Source organism: Sceloporus undulatus, chromosome 2 (genome assembly GCF_019175285.1).
Source record: "Sceloporus undulatus isolate JIND9_A2432 ecotype Alabama chromosome 2, SceUnd_v1.1, whole genome shotgun sequence".
In the NCBI taxonomy this organism is placed as follows: domain Eukaryota; kingdom Metazoa; phylum Chordata; class Lepidosauria; order Squamata; family Phrynosomatidae; genus Sceloporus; species Sceloporus undulatus.
In genome coordinates this window covers 239,989,085-240,001,254 of record NC_056523.1, presented here as the reverse complement: position 1 = coordinate 240,001,254, position 12,170 = coordinate 239,989,085, and the positions used below count along the sequence as shown (strand labels likewise).

General features: G+C 46.4%; 1 protein-coding gene across 4 annotated transcripts in view; it reads right to left on the bottom strand.

Moving 5' to 3' along the window:
* Window positions 1–8,108, bottom strand: part of KIAA2026 (KIAA2026 ortholog) — a 58,295-nt gene extending 50,187 nt beyond the window's left edge. For 2 of the 4 annotated variants that reach the window (XM_042450278.1, XM_042450279.1), the window contains exon 1: window positions 7,120–8,108. In XM_042450278.1, coding sequence (XP_042306212.1) covers window positions 7,120–7,670 — 551 coding nt within the window. In that variant the 5' untranslated portion in view covers window positions 7,671–8,108. The remainder of the gene's footprint in view (window positions 1–7,119) is intronic. The other 2 variants (XM_042450277.1, XM_042450280.1) reach the window with 2 other exon arrangements.
* Between the last annotated feature and the right edge of the window lie 4,062 nt (window positions 8,109–12,170).

Below are 12,170 nucleotides of genomic sequence, written 5' to 3'. Positions count from 1 at the left end.
TTATCCCCACAATAAATATTTATTTAACTGTAGGAAACAAGCAATGAACTAATGAAATGTGTATAAAAAAACTTGACATGGAATTATCATGTAGTTGCTGCAGAGTCTACTTCCACCAGCAGGAATACTCTCACTGGTTACTAAGTGTTACTAAGAATGCTGCAAGCAATAGGAAAGCAAGGTTATGATTTTAATTCATTTCCTCCTCACTAGCACCCCGTTCTGTTATGGGGAGTCTCCTAACTGTGGAGAGTAAATTTGGGAGGCAGCAAAGAGGACTGTAGGAGAAATACCAAAAATAATCTTCTCACCCAACTCTGCCACTGGAAACAGTCCAAAGTATCAAAGGACTTCTAATAATGGAGGAAGCTCTAGTGGTCATGGGTAGGCAAGGTTTGGATTCAGTCCAGTATTTACATCATCCTTGATTTAAAAATGTAATTTCCTAATCTAATAAATCACAATAACTACACTGGTTTGAGTAAGTAGCTCACACGGAAGTGCAATCATGTACAGCAGAAAGGGGGTTGATAGTCTCTGGGTTCCCAAGATCTACTTTAAAGAAAAATATCCCACAATTCTGATATCAATCAACCAGAGGTAGGGGCAAAATACTCATTCGGGAGAATGGGCATATATAGTTAGAGGCAGAGTACTCCCGATAACATGCTCAGCCCAGGATGAAAATTCATCCTTGGTTCCCTTCAAACTTTCAGAAGCCAAATTTATGGTGAGATATTTTTTTAGTTATTACTGCTACTAAACAGACAGAAATCATCTTCTTCTTCATTAATATACTGCTATTCAGCTAGAAATCTAGTAGGAAATCTTGATCTACCTTCTGCCTGTCCCTTGGTGTAGACAACCAGAGTAGACACACAACTGCATTCTCTTCAGATTACTGATGGTTTGCTGATCTTGCATACTGAGGTGCATACATTCCTACAATTCAACAAATGATAAACAGGAATTGCAGGCAGCCACCAAGGTACCAAAGAGCCCATGTAGGGCATCCCTAAATCCTCTATAATATACTAATGATTTTACTATCAGTATCAGGGTTGCTACTCACCTTCTAAGAGTCACACACTCTCAGCCCCAGAAAACCACATGACAGGTTCACTTTAGGGTTGCCCTACGTCAGAAATGACTTTAAGTCACACAGCAGCAACAACAGTAACTAACTGCAAATAGCCAAATGGTTAGTATATTTATAGAGGATTTGGAGCTGGTCTACATGGAGTCTTTGGTACTTTGATGGCTAATGATTTGACTACTGATATAACTAACTTCTCCACTAATGGCACAACCTTTCTGTGGTGGTTGGATTGTGTGTCCCGGTGAAGCAAGAGGCTATGCTGACAGCAGCAGTGCTGCTGGTGGTGGGGTATTCCACGTCAGACAACCTTTTGTTAATGAGCCAGACTAAATGTGCCAAACTGGGCAGCAGTAGCAGAGGGGAACGACAATGGCAGATGATTTCTCACAGCAATAGCACCATATCTAACACTTGTTAGTACTGCATAGGCGGAGGCATAGTAAACCTCCTTTTGAATGTCTTTTACTATGACAACCATGTGAAGAGACAATCCAAAATCAAACAAGATAGTGCCAGAAGACTAAATTCCTGGTCAAATGGCACTCAGTGAACTACTGGGGTAGAGCAGATGACAAGTATGAGCTGTGCTGTAGCTAATAATGCAACTGGACTCAAGCCAAAAGGACATTCAGATGTTGACATGATCAGCGTTGAAAGGAAAGTCTGAAACTATACAACACGTATTATAGGGGCATAGAATATGAGAAGCATGAATTGGGGAGCTAGACATAGTAAACCAAGAAATGTAACATATACACATTGCAATACTTGGGCTGAGTGAGATAAAGTGGACAAGAATTGAATATTTTGACTCAGAAAATTACACAATGCTTTATTCAGGAAATGAAAATCTAAGAAGCAATGTGGTGGCATTTATAGGGAGGAGAGATGTAGCAAAAGTAGTCAAAGGATATAACGCAAAGACAGATCAAATCATGTTACTAAGATGTCTGGGAAAACCGATCATGTAGTGGTTTGAGCACTGGATTATGAGTCTGGAGGCCAAGGTTCAAATCCTGACTTCTTGTTAATCATAGGTGACTGGAATGCAAAAATAGGAATCAGAACTGAATCAAAGATTGTAGACAAATTTGGCTTAGGATCTAGAAATTAAACAGGAAACTGATAGATTGAATTTTGTGAAGCCAATAGTTCATTCCTCACAAACACATTCTTCAAGTAACCCAAAAAGTGACTGTATATATGAACATCACCTGATGGACAATACAGAAATCTAACAGACTACCTCACTGGAAGCAGAAGATAGAAAGGTTCCATACTCTCTGCAAAAATAAGACCAGAAGCAGATTGTAGCACAGACCATGAACTTGTAATATCAAAAATTAGAATAAAGCTAAAGAATATTAACCAATCATCATGCCAAAATACAACATGGCATTTAAAGATAATGTGAAAAATAGATTTGCACTATTAAGACCAGGAGCCAGAACTCTGGACAGAAGCTAGGGACATTGTCAGGGAGGAATGCAAAAAGACAACATCAATAACAAAAAGAAGGAGAGGCCTCAATGGATGACAGATGAATTTTTTCAGATTAGAAGCAAAAGTAAAAAATGACAGAAATAGTCAGAAACCTGAACACAACTGCTCAATGGCTTGTGCACAGAGATAAGGAGAACTACTATATTAATCAATGCAGAAAAATAGAAGGTGACAATAAAAAAGGAAGAACAAGAGACCTCTTCCACAAGATCTGAGAAATCAAAAGGAAATTTCAGCCAAGAGTGGGGATGCTCTACCACCAGCAGGGGAACACATTACATGACCAAATAGAAATAAAAAGATGATGGAAACAATATAAAGAAGAACTATATGCAAGAGATAAAAGGGTGACAGATCCATTCAAGGAAGAACCATATGAAGACGAAGAAGTTGCATTCAGAATACTTGAGACAAATAAATTACCAGGAACAGATGGCATATGAATAGAGTTACTTCAGTATACAGAGACAGAATCTACTCTAGTTCTAACAAAAATCTATCAAGTGAAAAGAATAGCCCACATATTGGAAAAACTCAATATACATTGCAATCCACAAGAAAGGAGACACTAGGGATTGCAGTAGACACATGTCTATTGCATTTGTTTCCCATGCAAGCAAACTGATACCCAAAATTCAACAACAAAGACCTTTACCATAAACTGAGTAATGGTTATCAGATGTCCATGATGGGTTCAGGAATATAAGAGGCACTAAGGAGCATATTACAAACATACACTGGATTATGGCATGCAGCAAAAAATTCCAAAAGAAAATAAAAATGAGTAAAGCCTTTGATTGTGTAGATCATGAGAAACTACAGATGGTTCTTAAAGAAATGGGTGAGCCACAACATTTGATTATCCTGATGTGTAATCTGTTCTCAGGATAAGAAGCTACCATCAGAACAGAATATGGAGAAATGGAATGGTTTTCACTTGGCAAGGGGGTCAAGGCAAAGCTGCATTTTATCACCTGAGCTGTTTAATTTATCAGGATTATCCATCCTATTGTATTTCCAAGTTCTATGTATGGTTGTGAAAGCTGGGCAGTGAAGAAAGCTGATAGAAAGAGAATCAACTCATATGAGATGTGGTACTGGAGTTCTGTGAACATCATGGAATGCCAAAAGAACAAACAAATGGGCAAATCAGGCCTGAGCAATCAATGGAAGCCAAGATGACTAAACTGAGACTGCCATACTTTGGACAACACATGAGAAAACATGATTCAATAGAAAAGACAGTAATACTTGATAAGGTAGAAGGTAATAGGAACGGAGGAAGACCACATTCCAGATGTATGGACTCAATTAAGGAAGCTGTGGCCCTGAATTTGCAAAACCTGAGCAGGCTGCTTGGACATCTCTCAAGTTGACTTGGCAGCAATGAACAATAATCACTAACTTCATCAGCTCTATATAGAAGACTATGCATTGCGTCTGTGAAATTTAAGGAAAAGTATGCAACACACTCCTTTTCATGCAGAAAAATGATCAAATATTAAAAGCAAGAACGAATATTTGCTCACACATTTTAAATATAAAAACTCAAAATATATAAATTGTTTCTGTACTGAAAATGTATACAATCACAAACATGTAAATGTTTCACTATCTCACATTATTGAATTATAACACATATAAGAGATACTGCTACTTAAGGTACTGTACACCTGTAGAAGTTATTTACTATTTGCTGCATGAATTGTAATTCAAGAATTGTATCTAACTAAATGTATATGTGAGGGAATAATATTATTCAGATTAAAACCCAACATAATCCATTTTCAGCACCTTACAGAGCCCAGTTTTTCAGGTGCAGTTGCTTCTATAGTTTCCTAATCATGTGCACCAATGGGTGATTCCCTTGTAGTCAAGAAGAGGTATCCCCCCCTACTTCCAGCTGTAAACTGATTTCAAGCAGAAAGGACTAAGAACCAAAGAAAATTGTTCACTATTTAGAAAAGTTGCTTTCTTTCCATTACAGTACAGTGCACCAAAGCAATTAATTTCATGTGTGCGCAAGCATATTCAAATCCCACTTCAGAAATAAATTCAATTTGTAGTGTCATCATAAGCATACTGTACATCTGTCTGCAGCACTCTTCTCTCATTTGATGTGCCTTTTCTCTTAGCCAGTATCTTGAAAACACACTATCTTCATAAATGTGGTTCTTTTGTCAGTGCATGTGTGTATGTGACATTAAGTCCCCAGTGAACTTATAGTGTACCCTCATGAATTTCATAGGACCTTCTTAGCTAAGCAGTACTCAGAGGTGTGCTGCATTCCTCTGAAATGTAGCCAATAGCACCTGATATTCTTAAGCGACCCCCCATCCAGGTATTAACTAGACATGACCATGCTTAGCTTCCAACACAAGAAGGAAACCGTTGCCTTCAAGGAATTTAGGCTCCTTTTGCCAGTGTTGTAGTAAACTACTTTAAATTAAAATTAAATCAAGCCCTTCCAATAATACACATTGGCGGGGTACAGACCGCCGCTTTGCGGCGGTCTGCTGCCGCCGCCAGTAAGTCCGCAGGGGAGCCGGAGCCTTCAGACGGCCCGACTCCCGCGCGGACCGAAAAAAGAAGCTCCAAAATGGAGCTTCTTTTTTCGTCGCGCTTGCGACGTAGCGAGGCGCCAGGGGCGCGCTCGCTACGTCAGAAGCGGCGCGACGCGTACGGACGCTAAGCGTCCGATACGCAAAGATGGCGCCGGCCATGTAGAAGGGCCGGCGCCATCTTGTACGGACGTCCCAAAGGGCAGTTTAGAAAGCCCCATTAATAGCACATGCCTAGGAAGTTAAGTTCTCTGTGTCTAATGGGACTTTTGCCTAGGCACTTATGGGACTGAAGCCTGTAAATGAATAGGATCTGCTTTTCAGTACATACACACAGGACTACAGTCGCCCCTCCTTCTGCGCATGGGATCCATTCTGGACCTCCTTGCGAAAACGGAGTTTTGCTTATATTCAAGTTCCATTGGCTTGAATATAGGCGTAGGCGCACCATGGTAACACATCCCATTCATTTCCCTCCATTCATCCCTCGTGCATAAGCGAGGGATGTGAGTCTGAAGACTACGAGAACGGAGGGAGGGCTGTATATGGTTAGATTTATAGTGGTCTTAAACACATGCACTCCAAAGTAAACCCACCTCAGTCAATAGGGCATACCTTCAAAAACGTACTCTTTATGTCATCTTAGAAACATATCGTACATACTCGACTACAAGCTGACCTTATGTATAAATCGAGGGCAGGTTTGGAGGCCAAAATTATGGATTATGATATGATCAGAGGATAAGTCCAGGGTAAAACTTAGGAGAATGTAACAAAGGATCTAAAGGATGAAGCAAAAGAAAGTGATGCCAAAAAAGTTACAAATTCCAGCAGGCACAACTGTTTGTGCTCACGCTAAAAGCTGAATGGATGATAGAGAAGGGAGGGGGGGTTTCAGTGCTTTTAGAACAGATTACACTCTTTCATTTCACCTGATGGCTTACACACACACACACACACACACACACACACATATATAAGAGTTAAAATACAGTACTCCATACTTTGGTTCACCAGGGGTTTTGGATTTCAGTTCCCAGAAGCTCCAGCCAGCTTAGCCAACAGTCAAGACTTCTGGGACCTGAAATCCAAAACATCTGGAAGACCAAAGTTTGGGAAGAAGGCCTGTGGAAAAGTCGACACTTATCTGAAATTCCTAGACTTACGCATGAGCACATCTAGTAGTTGGCACACACCCAAGAAGAAAGAAAGGCTTTGCTGTTTTTAAAAAGAGGTTACATTGCAGAAATAATTCAGTTTGAGGCTAGCTTTAATGCCTCTGGCTCAAGGCTAGGGAATTCTGGGAACTGTAGTTTTGCAAGACATTTAGCCTTCTCCCTGTGTCAGAATGTAGAGAGATCTTGTAGAGATGTTTGAAACTAACTGAAAGAAAGAAATTGGCAGCATGACTCTCCTAGACTTCAGTCTACTTCCTCAGAGGCATGTGGTTTTCTATGTGTGTATATATATATATATATATATGAATATATACAATGAATATACAATTCAAAGATCTAGTCTGTAGACTCAGTAAGTAGAGAGATCTTTGAATTGTATCTTTGAAACCAAATGCATCTGAAGAAGTAGACTGAAGTCTAGGGAGGATCCTGCTGCCAACTTCTTTCTTTCAGTGACTCTCAAAGGTGGCACAAGATCTCTCTATATTATTATTATTATTATTATTATATCCAACTGCATCTGAGGAAGTAGCTCTAAGCCTAGCAAAGCCCCTGCTGCTGACTTCTTCCTGTCAGTCAGTCTCAAAGGCGCTGCAAGCTCTCTCTCTACGGACTGATTCCAGAGACTGTCAGGGCTAGGCCTTTGCCTTCCCTCAGTCAGAGAGAGAACCTCATCTCCCAGGACTGCCTAGCCTTGCTCCAGGGGTGTGTGTGTGTGTGTCTCCCCCTGGATCCCCCCATCCCCGAGGCAGCGTGTGTCTGCGGAGGCGCCTCTCACCGCGAGAGGAGGGCCAGCTTCTGCTCGAGCATCCTCTCCATCTTCTGGGCCTGCCTGGAGAGCCAGTGGTCGACGCCGTGGAGGCGGTAGCAGGTCTCCAGCATCAGGCGGAAGTCGGCCACGAAGTCCCCGATGCCCCGGTACTGCCCGGCAGAGAACTTCTCCTCCATCTTCAGCAGCCACATCCCCCCGGGAGCAGCAGCAGCAGCAGGAGCCTCAGCGCAAGAAGACATGGAGGACGAGGCGGCAGCGGCAGCGGCAGCCTCCCGGGGCCCTCCTCTTCCTCCTCCTCCTTCTCCCCCTAAAGGCCTGAGGAAAGGCGCCGTGAGGGGCCGGTGCTTCTCCAGCAGGAACTCCCTCAGGATGCGGTAGCCCTGCTCCAGCTCTGGGTTCGAGTTCTGCGCCACAGGGACAGCCCCAGAGTCCTGCTCCTCCTCCTCCTCCTCTGCTCTTGGAGCCTCCATCCCAGCCATGGCTGGCTCTTCCATGCCTCCTCCTTCGCCTTCTTCCTCCTCCTCCTCCTCCTGCTGCTGCTGCTGTTGCAGGTTCATTCCCCGCAGGGAAGGGAGGAGGCGCCCTGGGCATCCGAGGCCCTGCGGCTGAGGGGGCGGCGGCGGCGGAAGAAGGGCTGGGAGAGCCCCCTCCGCCCCCTCAGGGCCTCCCTTCTCCCCTCAGCCGCGGCTCCTGTCACTGAGGCAGGCCTCACTCGGGAAGGAGCGCCTGCCCGGCCAACTGCGCATGCGCCACAGCCCCTGCCGTCACACATATACACACAGACATTTATACACCCCCGCACTTTGTTTGGGGCGCCAGCTGGGGTTGGGCGTCATCAAGGCGCGACGTGAACCTACTGCGCATGTCCTCTCTTCTGTCCCCCCCCCTCCTCTTTTCCTCTCAGAGTTGGGCCTTTTGGAGTGTCTGGTTCCCCCTCCTTTTGACGTCACTTCAGCGCCCCAGCTAGGGTTAAGCGTCATCAAAGCGCGACGCGTAACTACCGCGCATTTCCCTGGTTTTCTCCTCTCAAAGTTGGGCCTTTTAGAGTGTTGCCCCCCTCCTTTGGACTTCAGTTCCCCAGCTGGAGTTGTGCGTCATCAAAGCGCGACGGGAAAGGAGGAGACGCTGCTACTGCGCATGTCCGCGCCTCTGGGGTTTTTTTCCCTCCCTTTCCTCAATGTTGGACCTTTAAAGCAGTGATTAAAACTGTGCCCTTTTAAGAGAAAATTTTGGACTTCAGCTCCCAGAATCCCAGGCTATTGGCCCACGTGGATGAGGATTCTGGGAATTGAAGTCCAAAACCTCTCTTAAAGGGCACCACTGCTTTAGAGTGGGTTTTTTCCCTTTGGACTTCAGCTCCCAGAATCCCAGGCTATTTGCCCTCGTGGCTGAGGCTTCTGGGACATGAAGTCCTAAAGTCTCAAAGGACAGTTTAGAGACCACTCTTTAGAGTGGCTTTTTTCCCCTTTGGACTTCAGCTCCCAGAGTTCCTGGCCCTTGGCCAAACTGGGAAGGGCTCCTGGGAGGTGTAGTCCCAAAAACGGGTGAAGGGACTAAGGTCCCAAACACACCGCAGAAATAATCCCAGTTTGAGACAGCTTTAACTGCCCCTGGCTCAGTGCTGAGGAATCCTGGGGATTGTAGTTTACTGAGGCACCAGAGCTCTCTGACAGAGAAGGCTAAATGTCTCACAAAACTACAGTTCCCAGAATTCACTAGCATTTGAGCCAGGGGCAGTTAAAGCGGTCTCAAACTGGGTTATTTCTGCAGTGTGTTTTGGGAAGTGAGAGCCAAGGCTTGGTTCTCTTCAAGGCGACCAGGCCTTCTTTTTTTAAACCCAGGATGGGTCCTATATTTACATTTCAGCCATCTCTCCAGGAGGAATTTCTGAAATGTCTATTTTGAGCAGGGTTTATATTGATAGGAGTGTTTTGAACGTCTAATGTCCTGCATTTTTCTTGAGTGTCCTCCTTTTCAGTGAGGACATCTGGTCACACTCTCTCAGCCTCAAAGGAATCAGAGAACAGAATCAAAATAAAGGCATATATTAATAATATTAATAAGCTTCTAACGTAGGGTTGCCATACTGCCGGACCTCAAAACCGGGAAAAATGTAGGAAAAAATTTTCAAATGTAGGACACACAAAAATGTGTCCTACATTTGAAAATTCTGTCCTAAATTTTCCCCGGCGATCGCGGCGGGGAGCGGAGGCCAAGCGGCGAGGGAAAAGCTCCACTTAAGGAGGCTTTCCCTCCCCGCCTGGGCCCTGGGCCTCACCGCGATCGGAGGCCAGGATCGGGGCCTCTCCTTGTTCCTGGCCCCGGCTGGGACCAGGAAGGAGGGGAGGAGGCCTGCGGCGATCGCCGCGGCCTCTCCTCCTTCCTGGCCCCCACTGGGACCAGGAAGGAGGGGAGGAGGCCAGCGGCAATCGCCACGGCCTCGCCTCGTTCCTGGCCCCAGTGGAGGCCAGGAAGGAGGGAGGAGGCTGCAGGGAGGCGGGGAGGTTGGCGCGGCTGCGCCCAAGAGGCGCCGCCTCCCTGCAGCCTCCTCCACCCCAGGCCTCGCTGCCCTCCTTTTCCTCCGCGCGGCCATGCGCGGGGGAGGAGGAGGAGGGCAGCGAGGCCCCAGGGTTGCCTTGCAACCCCGCTGCAACCGGGCTTTTCCCGGTTTTTGGCTGCACCCGTGCCGTGACCGGGCAGGTGCAGCCAAAACCAGGAAAAACCCGGTTGCAACCGGGATATGGCAAGCCTATAACGCCCTCGTGTTTTTCTTGAGTGTCCTCCATTTTTGAAGTGCCTCATCCTCCTTTTCATGAAGGACATCTGGTCACACTCTCTCAGTCTCAGAGGAATCGTAGAATCAAAATAAACGCATGGATTTATAACCTAAAACCCTACATGTTTCTTGATTGTCTTCCATTTCAAAGTGTCTTGTCCTCCTTTGCGATGAGGACATCTGGTCACCCTGGTCACACTCTCTCAGCCTCAAAGGAATCATGGAAGGCCCATGACAAAAAGAAACTTGTCCCTGGGTAGCTGTGTTGTCCTTTATGGCAAAGTACAAGAACAGAGTATTGTACAATCCTTGTGAATTTGGGATGTTGTTGTACTTTGGTCCACCAGGTGCAGTGATTTCCTCAATATTGGGCCTTTAGGTGGGGATTCTGTGAGTTGAAGCCTAAAAACCTGGAGGACCAAAGTTTTAGATAAATGGAATGGGGAATGTATGGATCTTATTCAGGGTTAGCCAAATAAAGCAAAATCCACAAAGGTAAAGGTACATTGAGCACAGGATTTAGGCTGAAATAATCCAGTTTGACATTGCTTTAACTGCCTTGGGTCAATGCTATGGAATGATGGGAGTTGTAGTTCCGTGAGATACTTAGCCTTCTTTGTTAGAGAGCTCTGGTGTCACAATGAACTACAAATCCCAGATGGAGCCGTGGCAGTTAAGGTGGTGTCAGACTGGATTATTTATGCAGTGCGGATGCAGCCATAGACTCTGGAGACCAGGGTTCAAATCCCTGCTCGGTTATGGAACCCCACCAGGTTCGCTTAGGTGAGCCACACTCTTTCAGCCCCAGAAAACCTTGTGATATGTTACTCTTAGAGTCACCATAAATCAGGAAGGATTTAGAGGCACACAACAAGAACAAAGATACAATAAAACTCCTTGTTGAGTTTTGAATTTTTATTTTGGGATGGGAAGCGGTGTGGCGCTTAAAGGCCTAGATACAGATAATATGGTACTGAATGGTTTTATTTCTGTTTGACTTCTGGGCAGGGTGACCAGAGGTCTTCCTTTCCTAAGGAGTGTATCACACTGGGGCTAATTTCAGCATGAAAGAGAGGTTGAAGTGCATTTAAAGCATCCTACAAATAAAGCGAAAATAGAGAGTAATTGCATGAAGGATTATCACATGCAATTGCACAAATAAGGTGATATCGGAAATGCATTGTCACTGAAATCCTGAAAGTAAAAGGATGAGCATTAATGCTTCTTTACTACCACTTTAACAGCGGGTTTTGTGCGACATCATGTGACATTATTACGCATAATTAGGTGATTTGTTTCCCGGGATAATGGGATAAACTCCATATCTCCTTCATGTGATGAAGCCATTGACAAGGCCTACATTTCAGCTTTCTGTCCAGGAGAAATTTCAAAATGTCCCATTTGAAGCCCCATGGATTTATATTTAGGGATGCCATATCCCGCCTGTAGGCGGGACAATCCCGCTTTTGGGGGTCCTGGCCCGGTCCCATTCCGGTTCCCAGGCAAGAGGGGGGACTGTCCTGCCCGCAGGCACCCACCTCCTCCTCCTCCGCCTCCTTTGCCCCCGCGCGCGTGCGCGCGCCCTGTATGGGCGCGGCTGCTCATGCAGCCGGCCGGCCATTTACTGCCTCCTCCTCCTCCTCCACCTTTCTATCCCCGCGCGCAAGCAGGGACGAGTGTGCGCAGCCGCCGGCCAGCCAGGGCCAAGACAAGCGCCCAGCGCGCGAGGCGGAGGCGGAAGAGGAGGTGGGTAGCTGCTGCCAGCCTGCTTCTGGTGCGCGGATGGGAGCGCGCAGGCAGGCCCCTCCTCCTCCTCCTCTGCCTCCGCCTGCCTTGGCGCGCTCCCCGTCTGCGCACCGGAAGCAGGCAGGCAGCGGCCACCCACCTCCTCTTCCGCCTCGCACGCTGGGCGCTTGTCTTGGCCCTGGCTGGCCGGCGGCAGTGCACACTCGCCCCTGCTTGCGCGCGGGGCTAGAAAGGCGGAGGAGGAGGCGGAGGTGGCTGCCTGCCTCTGCCACTGGAGTGCGCGGAGGGGCAGCGTGCCAAGGCGGCGGCGGAGGAGGAGGAAGGATGAAGGAGGAGGAAGGAGAGGAGGAATGAGGAAGGAGGGATGAAGGAGGAAGAAGAGGAGGAGGAGGAAGGATGAAGTAAGAGGAAGAAAAGGAGGAGGGATGAAGGAGGAAGAAGAGGGGGAGGAGGAAGGATGAAGGAGGAGGAAGAAAAGGAGGAGGGATGAAGGAGGAAAAAGAGGAGGAGGAGGAGGAGGAGGAGGAGGAGGATT